Source organism: Talaromyces proteolyticus (assembly GCF_021365285.1).
Source record: "Talaromyces proteolyticus strain PMI_201 chromosome Unknown BGW36scaffold_7, whole genome shotgun sequence".
Lineage (NCBI taxonomy): Eukaryota > Fungi > Ascomycota > Eurotiomycetes > Eurotiales > Trichocomaceae > Talaromyces > Talaromyces proteolyticus.
This window is the reverse complement of record NW_025764283.1, coordinates 856,539-872,782: the sequence shown is the minus strand read 5'-3', so window position 1 is coordinate 872,782 and position 16,244 is coordinate 856,539. Positions and strand designations below refer to the sequence as shown.

Genomic DNA, 16,244 nt, shown 5'->3' with positions numbered 1-16,244 from the left:
GCAGGAACAGGAAGGCGGGGCCAGTGCCTTCAACCAATGGGTGTGGCGTTGACCCGCTCGGATGGGCCGGGGCTAGCCTGATCAAGCCGGTCTTACTAAGTTCGGCGAATAGTGCGATATGCCGTGTTACACAGTATAAATACACGATTCTGCATCGAAACAACGCATAATAGTACTGATACGGTGATAGTAGGCCTGTTGGTCCCCTCGTCGATCACGGTGTAGCTCCCCTGGCTCGTATGTCCTGCCCAATAATCAGTCTTTCTGAGGTTCTAGAAGTCTGGAATCAACAGAATTATTAATTTATGCCGACTGTGGAGTGTCACCAGTGGAGCGATGGAGAACAAAACTGAGAACAAAACAAGATCGAGGCAATTGGCAGCGTAATTGCTCCTGCGTATAACTAACTATTCTATTCCGCATTCGTTATGTAATTCATTATTACTGCTATTATTGTTATTATTAGGCGAAATTATACTTGGCTGGTATTCAGCCACAGCGAGGCATGATGCCAAAAGACAACAAGTGCTACGGAGCATATATTTAATTAATTCTACAGTAGGAGCGCGGGCCATGACCCATTATCCATAATCCAACGCAGTAATAAATTATTTTTACTTGCAGAGTGGACCATGCGTATAAGTCTAGTGCAGCGTCAACGTGTCGTGCATCAATATCGTTGTATACGCCAACATTGATATCAATGAAGTCTAGCCTGGGGCAAAAACGCCGTCTATCGTCTGGTGCCCGTGCTCCGTAGGGTCGTGCGAACCTGGTATCCAGTTCGGAAGGTATTTGATTTTGTGCATTTGTTGGGCATAATAATAAAATAACTGGAAGAAGAATAAAAAAGCGCCCGTAAGCTGCTCTCTCCTCCTATCCACGGAGTAGGTGTTCGCGGGATGCTCATTGCATAGACCTAGTGGCTAGATGTACCGCCAACAGTTACATTGATGCATTCTTATTAGCAGTCGGTACCAGCGTAAAGCCTAAAGTAGAAATCATCAGGGACAACGCCGCTAGTACCATCTTTAGTACTCGACTACATGCTAACAAGTTCTCAAGGATTCAAGGCTCAACCCGCCCCGAATTCTAAAAACATCCTTGCACGTTAGGCACATCACGGATCACTGAGCGGCAGGATCGCCGACAAGTTTGATTGCTCACGAACATTAGTTCAGCCGGCGCAAAAATTACAGTCTATTAATATCCACCGTAGACTTTTTTTGATGTCTAGCCTGGACTCTGGGCTGATGGAGTCGATGTCAGATGGTTGACGTCTGCTTCTGCGATTGATGGCGCAAATATCAAATAATTCCGAGTTTAGGGTCGATATTCTGAGATTGAGCGCGATTGGCTAGTTGCCATTGGCCGATGGTACTTGAAACTTGAGTCTGCAATCGATACGACCTACTGCTGTACCCCCCAGATATCGAATAGTAGATGTTATCAATCACTACATTAGTACATGAGAGTCCGCTTGGTCGCGCTACTTACGGCTCGTTCATGTAACTATTCCTAGAAACTTTCTCTACTGTCAGATTCAATCGTTGGGAGTCGGGGCTAAGGTTGTTTCACCCCCAATCTTTACTTTAGATAGCCACGGATACTGGGATACCGAGAGCACGTGTATACCGCGTGAAACTCTGAGGGCTTAATCACATACTCTACAATCCAGCGTAAATGTGAAAGTAAAAGCATATTGGGAGTCAGGCATTCCAAGATCTCATTCATTATTCTTAGATTGTAACCACGTTATCATTTAATGGGACAGTTCACAGGTGTCCCAACCACACCATAGACAGAGTTGGTAGTATGGTAGTACCGTGAGCGTAGTAGCAACTATGTGCAAGTCTCATGATTACAATTAATGTTCGCTCCGGAGCATGCCGAACCGGAAACAAGAAGGGGCTCTAGGCAGGTACGTGTGTGTTTGTTAGAAGTAAGTACTAGTTAAGGGGAGCACTACTCACATGTTGGATGTAACTTTGAGGTTCCCACTGTGGCCGAATGATGTGCCGCGCTTGGCGTTATTCCAGAATCCACCTGAGAACGAACAAGAATAGATGTTAATTCGCTGCTGACAGAATCAATGAAAGTATTATGGACAATATTTTGTTCTATTCAATATCCCATTTGGCTAATCAGTACTAGTCTCCTACTGAATAGCACAGACCCGGGATAATCGCGATAGGAGAATAATATTTTCTATAATTGGAGATAATATCCGCCCGTCACAACACGCACTAGCCCCAAGCAAGAAAGGATCTCTCTTTTTTTAGCATCTTAGTACGATATTACTCCAGCCGCTTCGAATTTTATTATTATTATGTATTGTTGTTTTAGTTGCTATATCTAAATATAATACTATTGTCCATATAATTGGCGTTATGACTCGGGCTTTTATTGAGGGTCGCCGGGTGTTTCGATTCGGTTTGACCATCGGCGGGCTTCACCAGGATCAATTCCTGCTGGAAGAAGAGAAACAATCGTCATTTAACTATTATTAAATTTAATGTAATGTGAGCTATAATTTCATACCAGAAGATGTCAATAACCGAGACTTGGAAACACCCCGAGAACTATCTCATCAGCCTTGCTTTCGAGATTAAAATCCTTGTACAACATTCGTGCATCAATTGATGCATTCGGAATTGATAAATATAGAATGCATCAATTGATTCATTCTGATAAAATACATGTACATACACATAGCCCCGAAAAACCATAACCATAAACATGGGGAATCACTCAGCCGAGATGCAGATCTGCGCGTACAAACAACCATGGTATTCGGAAAGAAATGGTGAATTCAGTTGAGTCCATCCTGATCTGTTATTTTTTTTAATTTAATCGGGAAATTGATTTTGTATCGTAAATGCATGTGGTTGGTCTGTTACATCGCGCATGAGGATCAGAATGTCCAACCATAGCAATACATGACCATCATCTGACATTATTTCGATGCCTTGGTCGAATGGCTTCCTATGTGAAGTTTGTTTTTAACTTTCTCAAGCTTGCCCGATTTAGTCTTTTTTTGCTGGCCCTGTTTTTCGTTGCGGCTGCCGTTCGACGAGGATGTTCCTGAGGACGACGATTTGCTGTCGTCTCTGCTAGACTTTGAGACGGGATCGGCTGCTATTGGTACTGGTGCTGCAGAAACTATCGCCATGTAAGTCTTGAACCTAAGTCTCATAGAAGAAGAAAAATAACAAACCATTGTTCTTCCCCTCAGTACCGCTCTGCAAGTCTTTGGCCAACTTCTCGCTCTCCTCCTGCAATGGCTCGCTCGTGTGCTTCAACCCCTGTCCAGGCCCAGGATCCACCACAAGCTTTGAGGACGCCTTGCTGATGTTCTTTGGTTCCGACGGATCAGGTTGCAACCCAGCTACAGATGTCTTCAATAAATCTGGCGTGTCTGAAGCAGTACCATGAGTAGGACTTGTAGCAGTACCGCTGCTGGTCCCTTCGCTCGCATCGAAATCTCGTTGCTCAGCAGCCATTGATCGGAATGGCTCAACCGGGTTTGCAGAGCGTTCCTCTTCTACTGCGAGTCAGCAACCCATACACCTATAAAGGAGTAAATCGAGGGGATATCTACCCTCTCGGTTCCCAGCATCATACGGATCCGTCGCCGTTCCCAGCCCTCTGACACCAGAAATCGGCTCTTCACCGTGCGCTGTGGTGTCGTCGCTATCGGTTCTCCCGCTTGTCCCCCATAGTGCTTTTTTCCCTGCATCGATGACGGACTCGAGGCTGCTCGGTTGATTTGTGGTCTGGTTGTTGCTTGACCCTGTCGCGGTGTCGGCTTCCTCGCCCCAGATCACCCTGTACCCAGCATCGACAACCTTGTTCACAGTTTCCATGGTGGGGTAAATAAGATAAGCGAGTGTATCCGGTGTCTTGCTTGATAATTTATCTCAGCAGCTGCCAATATCGGTAACATACAAGTCAGCTCTTTAGCATACAAACATGTATAGTACAGTATGGCATGTAGGCAGTTGAATATCAAAATGTATACAGTATATATTCAAGAACAAGAGAGAGATTAGGAGGTTAAATCCAACAAATTCGCCTTCAACACCTACGTCACGCCCCAATCCCTGTGCTGCTGGTTGTGCCTCTGCTATTGGCTGTTTTCGCGATTTGCGCCGACGACAGGACATCTCATACTCGTGACGTCACGGCGCAGATCTTGCCTATTGCGGAACTAGCCACCAGCAAATCGTAGCATGTAGTAATATGTACATAATGGACATATTGACAAGTACAACGTGTCATTTCAGGTGCTGCACTATTGCGTATGTATGGTTACGTGTTGCTATTCTATTATTCAGGGTTGCTGTCGGGGCGAGGGCGGGTTGAAAAGGTATTAGAGTAAGCATATATGGCAAAGAAAGCTGAATTGCGATGGAATTGACGAGGAGGTATATTCACAAGATACATCATACATTAAATAGAAACAAACATTGCAAAACGAAGCAAACAGACTTTGGAGAAACCAACGGCTTTTTCATAATGCAGCCCCGACATCTCAACCCTTCCAGTGTACGATGCATGATAAATCTGAACAATAACGCAACGCCCCGGAAAATCTAAAGGCCTTCGTGGAGATCAGACGATTGAAAAACGAAAAATAAAAGGAAAATCATGCACTAGGCCCCTCCTTAGGCTTCCCATTTTCAGCAGCAGCAGCAGCAGCAGCAGCAGCAGCAGCCTCAGGGTTCAAAGGATGGCTTGGATCATAGCCAACGCTCTTTACAATACCAAGGCCTTTAGTGCGCCCTTCACGGAACAACACGCGATCGCCGACATTAAGAAATTCTGGACGCTGCACAAAGCGGAATGCAACCAGTGCCCTGTCTCCGGTCCGAATATAGGCTCGATCAATGTCAATGATAGAGCAGGTCTGGCTCACCGCTCCAACGTGCAGCATTGCCTGATATCGAGGGCGAATGGTTGTTGCGTGGGACAGGATTAGCACTGTAGGAGTTAGTTATATTTAGTCAATTAGATTTGCGAAAATAAAAAGAGAATAATACCTTCGGCTACGAATTCACGGTAGACTTTGGGTGCGTTCTCCATTTTGGCGACCACAACCATCCCCTTTCGTACCTCCTTTCGTCGAACGCGCTTCAGAGCAAACGAGGCAGACTGGCCAGCAGAGCAGACATTCACAGGTATCCGTTTGCGTTCAATGGTCTTGATTGTCGTCGTGACGAATTGGCCAAGCGAATCTGGCCCAATTTGCACAGTATCACCAGCATGCACGACACCAGATTTGACAACACCTGAGACTACCGTGCCGACGAATGGGACGGAGAAAGTATCATTGACCAAAAACTCGAATGGTGCTTGAGCATTGTAATACCCATAATGAGGTAAAATATTGAGAAAAGTTCGGATATAGTCAAGACCTTCACCAGTGACGTTGGATACCTGGAAAATAGGGCAGATTCTTTGACTGACGAATTGAGTGGCGGTGTTAATTGTCCCTTCCATGTCCTTGATAAATATAGGAATCTTCCTGGCACCGGGAGACTTGAGGATTCGCGATAGCTGGGTAATGGTTTGCTGCAGAATTTGTGGAGGACAGATATCGATCTTAGTGATGACAACCATGACGGGAACATTTAGTGCCAAGGCAATTCCCAAATGCTCTTTGCTCATACCGACTAGACCATTATTCGCTGCAACCATCAACAAACAGTAATTTGGACTGCTGCTGAGCATTCCAAAAACCGTGGTTCGTAGATACCGCTCGTGACCAGCGAGATCAGAGAAAGAAATCACTTTGGCTGACTTCTTACCAATTTCTTCCCAGGACAATTTACGGCCTTTGTCACTACCAACAATTTCGCCTTGAGTGTCGAATCCCATGATTTCCATACCAACCGAGCTAGTCCGACCACTTTCGATCTCGTGCTTATGACGGAATAGGTTGACACGAGCCTTACCACGACCATCGTCGAGATTTCCCTTGACCAGAACACCTAGTAGGGTGCTCTTCCCAGCATCGACATTCCCCACAACAGCAATTCGGGTTTCAATGACCTCCTCGACTCGTTCCGGGACTTGCCGGATCATGATTTTCCCAAAGCATCCTTTTACCTTCTCAGCGCTAGCTTGGGCTTCCTGTGGACCGCCTACGTTGTACGTCAACAGGATGCGACAACGTGCAGGGATGGTATTTGCTGCCTCCTCGAGCCTCTCAAATGCCGTATTCCACTGAGAGGAGTCAAAACCCATAGAATCGCCAGTGTCCTCTAGACCCAAGTCGAACAAGGTCTCTCCATGGCCTTCGTCAATGCGGTTCTGGATCACTCCAGCAAGAATCTGAAGCCCATTTTCACCATCGGCAGACGTGCCTAAGAGCAGGTCTTTGAGCTTAGCGTGGCTTGGAGCGTCGCTCAGACCAAGCTGATCGAGGATGTCAAGTTCAGCATGCTCTTCGGTCACCACGGAAGGCTTTGCAGTCGAATATCCACTGTCGCTAGGGGCAGTTAAAGGGTTCTGAGGGTCTAGAATGGAGCGCCGTTCTTGCTCCTTCGCAACGTAGTCGGCGAACTCGCTCAGCGCCTGTGATCGTGCGTGGTCAGCTTCAATCTAGAGCATAATTCTGAGGCCTGCCATACTCGCTCTCCCCTGCGCCGCTCCTCAGGTGTTTGTTTTGGACCGACTTGAGGCATGGTCGATGGAATTGGATTAGCTGTGTTCACTGAGATCTGAAAGTAGTCTTGGAGTCGCCGCTGGCGCAATCAACCATGTATTCGTAATATCATTCTTTTAAGTGTGCGCGGTTAGAAAGGCGCAATCTGGTATTGTACAGCTGCTATATTGTCAACATTGGTAGCTTCAGATCTTGTGGAATTGTAGAAAGGTGTCTGGAGGGTGTTGAGTCGGTGGCTTCTACGCAGTGGGTGCGGGGCACGCTCCGCTTTTATCTATAGGCGGCGCAGCGCAGGAGTGACAGAGTGCCTGTGACTCAGCGGTCTGCCTTGTTGTCTTGGAGCCTGGAAGTCTAGTTATTTAGGAGCATTGATAGATGACTCATTTTTGTTGTCTACAATGTAGCTACTTGCTTTTTCGGTCATATTCCCATGTATGACTCTTATGCATATTATTCACAGCTCACGCTAGCCTATTGGCCAACCTTGTAAGTCAAGTACGTTTCCAGTGACCTCCAGAACGATTCAGATGGTGGAATCCGGTTCCCTCACTTGGTACTGCTGCTTGTAGACCTTGGATCATACAAAATCAAGGGCGATGTTCCCTCCTCGCAACGGTTGCGAACACTTTTTGAATTCAAGAGCTAGATTATCTGCCATGGCTGTATTATATTGCAATCACGATGCCTGCGGCGAAATGAGGACGACGGAGTCGCCTGAAATTGAAATGATTAGCACTTCAGTATATAGAGGGTAGGAGCCAGGCTGCGTGCGCGCGCTCACCTCGGACGAAAAGCATCTCTTCCTGTTTCCTCAGGGTCTGCCAGTTTTTGATTCATCAGCCATCATGTACCCGTGAACGCATCAGCTAGCAAGTGCATTGACACACCTTGACTGTCTCTTCCTCGTTTTCATCCTCCTCAACTACATAGACTGTTTCCTCAACGTCGCCTAGAACCAAGTTGCAATGACTGTCATATGCCTGTACCCCCGAATCAGTTGGTTTCGATGCGACCCAGGACTGACACAGACAAGAAGGAATGTCTCACATGAAGTCGGCCTTTTAATTCACGATCACCGCGTAATTTGACGAACACTATCTCGTTCAGCGACAACCGCACAAGGTCGAGCGGTTCCGACACTGAAGCTCCACCGGTCTCTGCGTCGGCCATGGCGCGATAAAGGTGTGTTTCGTTCGCGTCAATGGGGTATTCTGAGTGCTTGAAAGATCGAGATATAGAGAATGGCGAGCAGTTGGGGAAGCTCGTTGCTTCTGGGCAGCTCGACGGGATTTTGCAAGTATTAAGGCGTGAAAGCCGATCAATGCCAAGACTTACTAAATACGACTAGACTTGATATGGTATGATGCGATACTGTTACGTTACAATATACTTCATAATTCTCTTACATTTATTGAGAAGACAATGTAAATATTTTGTAACTTTAATTTTAATTTACATGGAAATTGTAAAGAAAAGCTATATTTTATTTATATGCATTATACTCTAGATAACTCGTGGAAATGTTGATGTATAGTCGTAGCAAGCATTGTAACTTGAGAGTATTAGGGCTACTCGATCAAGTGGTCTCTGGGTAGATCACCGTGATTTGAGTCACAATTTTGACCAGAGTTCTATAGAAGCTGTGATGCTTAGATATATGCGTTTCTTCCAATGAAATAGTGAAATCTGTCTGCATTTCCTTAGGTTTACCAGTGAGAACCTTTTCAGGTCGATTTTTTATGTAACCTCATTCATTGGCAAGGACAATAGAAAGAATATTTGATACATTCTTGCTGGAGAAGTAGTGATAAATAGAGACCACTTTCAGTTATGTCTAAGAATTTTTAATAGACCTATTATTTGGGCTGTTGGGAATTGGCTTCAAGTGTTATTTATACTACGGACTGGACCTTTCTTCTTTGACCCAAACTCAGCAAATATTGAGACATGGCTGCCCCTCGTAAATGCCCGCCTTGAACCATGTTACCCTCTGGCTTTTAGGCTTATCTTGATGGAAGGGACTTACGGGCATGCTGGAATGCTTACGGAGACGCCAAATTCGGGTGTGTTGGGCTTGGTTGAATTTATTTGAAATTATGTTATAAGAGTGATTTTTATCAATACCAACACATTCACCCTACATGTAACGCGTAGAAGGATGCGTTATAGCTAGCGAGACGTCTTATATACCAATTGATAAGACGTAGAAATCAAGTGCGACGCCTCTAAGACCCCTTGGAATTATTCAGATTATCTTTGTTGCAGGCACCAGGAGGTCGCTAAAGGACTTTTGATATGCCGCTCAGTTTTGAGAGTATCATGTTTCCACTTCGCCCCTTATCTGACGCCTTCGTGACAAGAGAACATATACACCAATAAGCCATCCAACGGCAACAAGCGCTACAAATACAATTCCTAGAATTGCTGGCACGGAAATGTGGGTTGACACTGTGTGTCCATTACTGGGTGTATTTGTAGTTGACGGACTACTGGATGCAGTGGAACTCTGCGTGGCAGTTGTTGATGCGAGCTTACTGACGAGACTTGGGACGTTAATTTCGCTGTTGAATTGCTGGCAGGCGCTAATAGTCTACCCGTCGTTAGACTCTGTACTTTGTTTAATGCTTATTTTGGGGTCAGGGGACTACTAACAGTCTGTGTAGCACAAAAGTCTACAAGCCAGAGCTGCCCAATTGCACCCATGCGGCCGCTCATATCCTCCAGTATTGCGCTCTGGGTACTGGCCGCTATGGATGCCTGAGAGCTGGCAGCCAGGACTGCACTGAGCATTGAGCTGGACGATGCATCATTGCTGCTGTTGCCATCAAGAGTGATATTGTACGATAGTGGTGCCCAGATGCCGAACACTATTGCGGCGGCGAGGACTGCAACGTTCAGTGCCCATTTGAAGAATCTTTCCACACGTTTGTCAGACTGGTCTTTGTTGGTACAAGTTGTATCTAGAGTGTTTTGTCCCGGCATATTAGCAGAAGCCAAGATATGTTTCCTTTGCACTGCCTTCGCCTTCCCCTCAACTTCTCGATTTGGAGTTTCTGTGGTTTGCGACTCCATTATTCAGTGAAAGATAACCCACTTAGAATAATATAGAATGAATACCGCGCGAAACTGGTAAGATCGATTGTATCCAGGCCAAACTATTTTACAACTGACCTTTCGAGGGTTGAACTCGTCGGCTCAGCCTCCGGCGAGAAGTATTGGGAGCCGTGAAGAAGTTCACTAGGCCGAAATATTGGGGCCACGCTGTAATGCCAGCCAAAGGCTATCTGCTTTGCCAATAGTTACTTTTAGAAAAGCTACAGAACGCAGCTGCCCAAGCACAGCAGCTTAGGACTGGGGGGCACGTTCAGGGACTCAACTAGCGCGGACAGCGGCATAACTGAAATTATGTTGAGGTCTCTGGTTGGCTCCAGCACCGCCGCACTCTTACATCTGTAGGCTTAGCTCCGTAGGCAGATATTGATATTATTAGAGCTCGCTAGCACCACACTAATAATACCTCGGTCATTTTCTAATGGATGTTATAATTCTTATCACTACCAAGCTTTCTATATTCATCTTGGCATAAAAGTAGCAATTTTTGAACTATTCTGATTTCTAATTTCTAATATAATTGTTATTCAGAGTATCCTCTCTATAATGCAGTTATACCCCGTATAGTCCCTTGTATTCTTATCACTTAAGCATCCTCGGTTGAAGTCCTTCGTTTCATTCTAGAATGCTTACACCCAATAGTCACGCCAATGGTAGTCACAGCGAGACTTGCAATAGCAATCCTCGCGTCCGCCTCAGGAGACAGACCAGTACTTGAGTTAGAGGAAGCACTTGAGTCAGGGCGCGTGCTGGAGCCAATCGGGTCTGATGAAGTGGGTGAAGGCGATGAAGTTGAAGTAGTTGCAGTGCAGTGGCGGACACGGAATTGGAAATATAGAAACCGGCACTCGTTCCAAGGATGTTACTGGTATTTGTAGCATTATAAATTTGAAGGTTAAAGTGATCACTGAGGGATCGGCGAGTCGCAATAGTCCAGTTCCGGGAGGAGTAACAGCAGCCTCGTTTTCTATAAAGGCTGATCAGACTGAGATCCAGTTATGAGATGAGAACACGCAAGATATATCAAATATTCTCTCTGGCAAGTCGTTGATTGTATACGGTTGCCATAAGCCGAGACCTAAAGGGTCATTTGTTGTTGATGACCATTGAATATTCAATACAGACCCCAGTTGATAATCGAGCGAGATCCAAAGGGAGGAGTATTGACAAAAATGACCTGACTACTTGCCGTCCACACATAAAATACTATTTGTATGAGCGAGACAAACACTGGCGAGAGATTCGTTGTTTCAAAAGAGAGATGCTCTGCTTGGGTTCATCATTACCAGAGATTTTAAGACCGGCCGGATTTACACATGTAGCATTACGTGCATCGCATTCTTTTGACGTTGACTAGAAGAATTAATATGTAACGTTTTGAGGGAACCAAATGCACAGAAGCTGAATCGAAGGCCATGGATAGATCATGCGTCAGGAGTTATCAGAGTCATCGACTTGTCGGGGACTATCTGTATCTGGTTATCCAGAAATTGTAGGTATTCCATCTAACTAGCGTGTGCAGGGGGAACACATAGCCTCACGGAAGGCCGGGTGCTCAAAGGATATTGGAGCATCAATCCAAAATTACTGTTGATGAGACAACTATTTGTGCTCCGATAGTATTTCTCATCGACACTGGTGGTGACTGCGGCGGAGCGCGATGCTGGGATTTGTCCCAAATTGTAAAAGGTCGACGGATGGTAGCTGATAATGAACAAGACTGCAATTCAGGCCATCTTTCTAGTCCCTAGCATGGCAGCTAGTGTTTGAGCATCTGTAATTATTAACATTAATAATTGACATAGCCGTCGTCGTCAGATCACCCACCTAAAACGCGTTAGCGAATCTGGTGGGGATTGGGTGGAGGCTTCACTTTGCGGGGCCCCAGAGTCAGGAACTCACTGCGAAGAACTAATAGAGTGGCGTTAAGATTGAATCGCGATGTTAATGTGGCCTGTTGATGGGACTGGTAGCGGCATACAAGTTTGTGAGGGGAGTAGAACCAACATGGCAAAGATGGCGAGAGGGCAGGGAATTGGAATTACAGGGGAGCGTCGGGCCATGCCCAATGTGGCCGGACCCTGCCTGGTACCACCATAATCCGGGGTTTCTTCCTCCGCACAACTCCACCTCCCGCCTTCCCCCCCAACTCGTCCTCCTTTTGTTATTACTCCTCCTCCTGCTGTTCTGTGCCTTGAAGCGAGCTCTGTGAGGGGCCGCTGAGCGCTGGGCATTCAGGAGTTCTCTGATTAAAGCCCTTTCTTATATGATTCCATATTTTGTTCTTTGAGCGCTTGATGCACCCCTTCCACGCCATTGTTTATCCATGCGGCCAGTCGTCTGGCGGCGTGAAACTTCACGCCGCCCTCTTGTTATCCATGCATGTTGTTGTTTCCCAACCACCAGCCCTGCAAGAAGTCATCGACATCGATCGCCGTCTTCTTCTATCCGTCACTCTTCTATTTTTTCTATACGATATGATCCGGTAAAAGCCAAGCACGATACGTTGCCAACAAAGGCCCCTGTAGATGTTTTACAAGCCTACAGCAATGCGCACAGTTCAGGCATCGCCAGGCAATTGACGAAACGACTGAATTCACGGTTGAAGAAGAGGAACTATAACCCAGAAGAAACTTCCGGCGGGTCTTCTGTCGTAGCCCGACGCGAACGGCTTTCTAGAATCCTCCAAGGCGGCCAGCCAGATCAAATTCTTGCTGCCATGTCAGACCTGGACAACGAACCCATTATCGCGACAATGCCGGACAGCGTCTTCGTTTCGGCCCTGCTTCTCATTACCCCGGAGCACTTTCTCGAACCGTACAAGCGCATCCTCGGGCGAATACACGACCATGTTTTGTTCTCAAAGGGCTACCAGTCGTTTAAAGAAGTATTGAGACAATACTTCGCCAGTCTCTTCGCGATTCTATACATGCGATCTAGAGGAGACCGCCATGTTGGGCTTGTGGAGTATACGCATCTCCTTCGCTGTGCTGCATCGGCCGCCGATCTCTCTATCGCGCTAACCATCTGGAAGAGCTTGGAAAATAAGAACCTATCACCGAGTCTTGAATGCTACAATTCTATAATGACTACAGGGCTGTGGGACCAAGTACATACCGGAAAAGAGCGCTATCGCTTACGTGTAACTCCCTTCTACTCCAATAGAAGATCAACCACGGATGGTAGAGCAAGAGGCTATAGAGGCTTTGGAACTGGTTCCCAAAGTGTGCGCATGCAAACTCTTGCTATTCTCTACCAAATGCGCAAGGCCAATATAGACATAGACGAGGCAACACATATCAATGCATTGATAGCCCATGCCAAAGACGGTTTCGTTCCGGGTGTTAGGCAAGTCCTTGAGGAAACCTGGGGCATCTTCCCATTCCATCTCGATGCCGGCTACGAAAATCATCCTCCAGTTAAACCTATTCCTAGATCATCGCCATTGTATCCTACAATTAACTTGATTTGGGCCGTTGCGCACGCATTCGGCATCAATCACGATCTCCCGACAGCACTGCGAACTGTTGAATTCATTTCGAGAACATACGACATCAAGATCACCGACGAGGTCTGGTTAGAACTATTTGAGCGAGCCTATGTACTGGCCGCCAAACAGTTTAACAAGCCTGATGAAGCCTTGCTTGGTCAAATCTCACAGGACCTTGTGTATGGGATGGGTAGAAATTTGCAAGAAGTTCCCTCGCACTCGAAAATGCACCTGTATCGAAACCTATCTCGGATCAGCTACAACAACCACAATCTGGAAGAATTCACGTCTGTGCTAGAAGATGCGCATAAACATTTAGTCCAGACGAAGAAACGACGAAAACACGCGCTACAGGTTTTGGAGAATTGCATGGAAGTGTCATTAACAGTTGATCCACACCGCGCTTCTGTCGACTCTTCTCCCGACCATCATCGACTGGAAAATGCGTGCAAGTCGCCCAAAGTCTGGAAGGCCCTGCGGGAGTACGAAATACTGCGCCTCGAAGTGCTACAGCAAAGAACACTGATTGAGAGAATCGTGCGGCTTGGATACTCGGGACATTTCCTGAAAGAAATCCCCCCTGCAATGTGGGCCCGTAAAGTGCTTCCAGAATTTCTCGCCCAGTGGAGAGACTTCATCCCCGAATGTTTCTTTGCCATTCTTCACGGTGGTCTCGGTAGCATCGAGTTTCACGGAAGAACAATCTACCAGCACCGAAATATCCGTCCACATAATTATGAGCCTGTTCGCTGGTCAAAATGCGGCGAATTCATTGCCGACGACGAGGAATTCGAGCCTATTGACGACTACTTATGGAGTTCTATTAGGAGCCACCTTGGCGAATATGCATCTGTGGAGCCATTCGTTGGATTTTTTCGGAGAAATTGGAGGAGAATGGATGCACCAGGCGATAATCATTTGTACATTTACTCCCAAGAAAGCAGGTCTGTTAACAAATATGCCGTGAAAGGTAGAGCCGAGGCCAAGTCTCATGATATTATTCCGGAGTGCTACTTGGGGGAGGCTGCTGGGCATCCATTGGGACTGAGTCGTGTTTTCTCTATAGTTGAGAGTAACATGAAAGATGGGAGCTTTCGTGTTGACTTGGAGCCATCCGGGCGTTGGGTATGATGTTGAAGATGGTCTAATCTCCTCAATCCTGCATATCTTTAGAGAAATGTATTGATAGATCTACACATCGATGAGAGTCTCATGATTAATTCGACTTACATATGTACATAAAGGAAACAAGCAATTAAAATCTAAAATTGTACCGTAAATTATTTATGTTCTGTTAGTAAATTGATGATACAAAATCATCGCAGTAAGCGGTGTGTATGTATATACAGGAATATCTCAAAACAATCAAATTCTCTCTTGCTTCAAATCATTCACAAACATATATCGTCCAATGGTGATCCAGCCCCATCGAAACCAGAGCATCTGACTCTTATGACCATCAGTCATGGCCGTCCGCGCGCGAGCCCATTGATTAAACGAACTAACATACAAAAGACGATTCGCAAAATCCGCGTCCTTTGAAGACGACGCCGATTTCGATGGTCCCAGCGAGTCCCTAATAGTATTGACAGCGCCAAGCAACATGGTCAGCGGAAAATCGAAAATTCCGGAATATTTCCGCGCAATGTTGGTGGTTGTTAATGTGTATAATGCCACGGGGCAAGAATACCCGCTTTTGTCTTTCATCAACGATTTCAGGAACGCAACGGCGCCGTGGTAGAGGGATCGGTGGTTGGGGTGGTTGCTGACTCCGTGCTCGTCAAAGGTGAGAATGACGTCGATTGTAGCTTTTGGGCCGTTTTCTGCTGCGTGACCGTTTCCGTTGGCGCTGCTGTGGTTTTTGGAAGAGGAGAGCTCGGGAGCGAATGCGGATGCGAGGAGGGCTGAGATATCGCGTGTAGACCATTCCGTTGTCATACTGTCGGGGAATCGCGATCGGTCGTCAATGACAAAAACGTCGGATTCGTGGCGGAGTCCCAGATGGACGGCGCTTTTCTGGATTTCTTTCTTGCGCGTCTCCCCTAACCCATCTGCGTCGCCTGTAAAAAAAATATAAGAATAATAAGTTAGATTGGATCACAGTTTGGAAAAGGGCTGTTGTACCTGTGCTCAAACACAATATCTTCACATGGTTCCCAAGCTCCGGTCTAGTAAGCGCCAACACTGTTGGCGAGAAGAACATGGCCTCATCGTCGGGATGCGCGATGAGCAGACATATGCGCTTATTGTACAGGGTTCGAAAGGACGCAGTGAAAGGGGAGCCGGTGGCGGAGAGCGTCCAAAAAGCTGTGAAAAGGAATGGGGTAATGAGAGCGATCACAACCCATGAAGATTCAATTGACATGGCGGACGGCGACTGGAAACGACGAAAGTTCACGGATTGAGGGGGGACTGCTGAGAGCTATTGAGTCGAAGTCGAACTGGGTATTATGGACTGCGCGAAGACGAGCGTATATCAGCTCTTCTGGTTCACCATCTGATTGGCGCTGCGCGGGAGCTTGAGGAAGCAGATGTCAGATCGATAATGGGTGGAGCAGGACGGGCAGTACCAGCATCCTCCGCACGCGACAGTTCAATGACCAGTGATAGCTGGCTCCAGCTCTCTTCTCGATGATATTGATGCAACGATCAAGCCGCACCGGCGGGAGCGAGAGTTGGGGCAGAACGTGAGATATCCAAGCCCCAGCGTTGAAGGTTTCGTGGATCGTCACGTCGCAAGTGATACGTGGCTTTATCAGTGTCTGCGAATAGGGGGAGGGGCAGCCATCGCCGTTCGTGAAGCTAGACTAGGCAAAAATTATAAATTATCCACTTGAGTCGGCCGCGGCGCGGTTTAGTTGCCAGCGCGATTGCATGCAGCTGCAGATCCGGGGGAGTGTCACGTGATGCATGCTGCATTCTGAAATCTTGGATTGAGCATATTATATTAAAAAAAATTAAGTTTAAATAGTG

General features: G+C 46.6%; 6 protein-coding genes across 6 annotated transcripts; 1 reads left to right on the top strand and 5 right to left on the bottom strand.

The window, feature by feature from the left end:
* Positions 1–2,491: 2,491 nt before the first annotated feature.
* BGW36DRAFT_380417 (uncharacterized protein) lies at positions 2,492–4,041 on the bottom strand. Its single transcript, XM_046216335.1, has 4 exons — positions 3,602–4,041; positions 3,218–3,544; positions 2,693–3,162; positions 2,492–2,644 (listed from the first exon to the last, which is right to left on the bottom strand). Exons 1-3 carry the CDS (start codon positions 3,864–3,866, stop codon positions 2,957–2,959), a joined length of 798 nt encoding a protein of 265 aa, XP_046071133.1. The 5' UTR covers positions 3,867–4,041; the 3' UTR covers positions 2,492–2,644; positions 2,693–2,956.
* Positions 4,042–4,648: 607 nt separating this feature from the next.
* BGW36DRAFT_298101 (putative GTP binding protein) lies at positions 4,649–6,689 on the bottom strand (the record flags this gene model as incomplete). Its single annotated transcript, XM_046211409.1, has 3 exons — positions 4,649–4,983; positions 5,043–6,579; positions 6,636–6,689. The coding sequence occupies 3 exons, from the start codon at positions 6,687–6,689 to the stop codon at positions 4,649–4,651; spliced, it is 1,926 nt and encodes a 641-aa protein (XP_046071132.1).
* A 349-nt stretch (positions 6,690–7,038) lies between these two features.
* On the bottom strand, positions 7,039–8,089 carry BGW36DRAFT_380414 (putative U6 small nuclear ribonucleoprotein). The gene is made up of 4 exons (XM_046216334.1): positions 7,718–8,089; positions 7,558–7,650; positions 7,452–7,488; positions 7,039–7,384 (listed from the first exon to the last, which is right to left on the bottom strand). Exons 1-4 carry the CDS (start codon positions 7,838–7,840, stop codon positions 7,347–7,349), a joined length of 291 nt encoding a protein of 96 aa, XP_046071131.1. The 5' UTR covers positions 7,841–8,089; the 3' UTR covers positions 7,039–7,346.
* Positions 8,090–8,987: 898 nt separating this feature from the next.
* BGW36DRAFT_428212 (uncharacterized protein) lies at positions 8,988–9,742 on the bottom strand (the record flags this gene model as incomplete). The annotated part of the gene is made up of 2 exons (XM_046220518.1): positions 8,988–9,260; positions 9,323–9,742. The coding sequence occupies 2 exons, from the start codon at positions 9,740–9,742 to the stop codon at positions 8,988–8,990; spliced, it is 693 nt and encodes a 230-aa protein (XP_046071130.1).
* A 2,701-nt stretch (positions 9,743–12,443) lies between these two features.
* On the top strand, positions 12,444–14,099 carry BGW36DRAFT_281708 (mitochondrial ATPase expression-domain-containing protein; the record flags this gene model as incomplete). The annotated part of the gene is made up of 2 exons (XM_046210219.1): positions 12,444–13,679; positions 13,743–14,099. Coding segments are annotated over 2 exons (1,593 nt in total), but the record flags the coding sequence as incomplete, so codon positions are not given.
* Positions 14,100–14,526: 427 nt separating this feature from the next.
* Positions 14,527–16,109, bottom strand: BGW36DRAFT_380406 (N-acetylglucosaminyl phosphatidylinositol de-N-acetylase). Its single transcript, XM_046216333.1, has 2 exons — positions 15,396–16,109; positions 14,527–15,331 (listed from the first exon to the last, which is right to left on the bottom strand). The coding sequence occupies exons 1-2, from the start codon at positions 15,634–15,636 to the stop codon at positions 14,637–14,639; spliced, it is 936 nt and encodes a 311-aa protein (XP_046071128.1). The 5' UTR covers positions 15,637–16,109; the 3' UTR covers positions 14,527–14,636.
* Between the last annotated feature and the right edge of the window lie 135 nt (positions 16,110–16,244).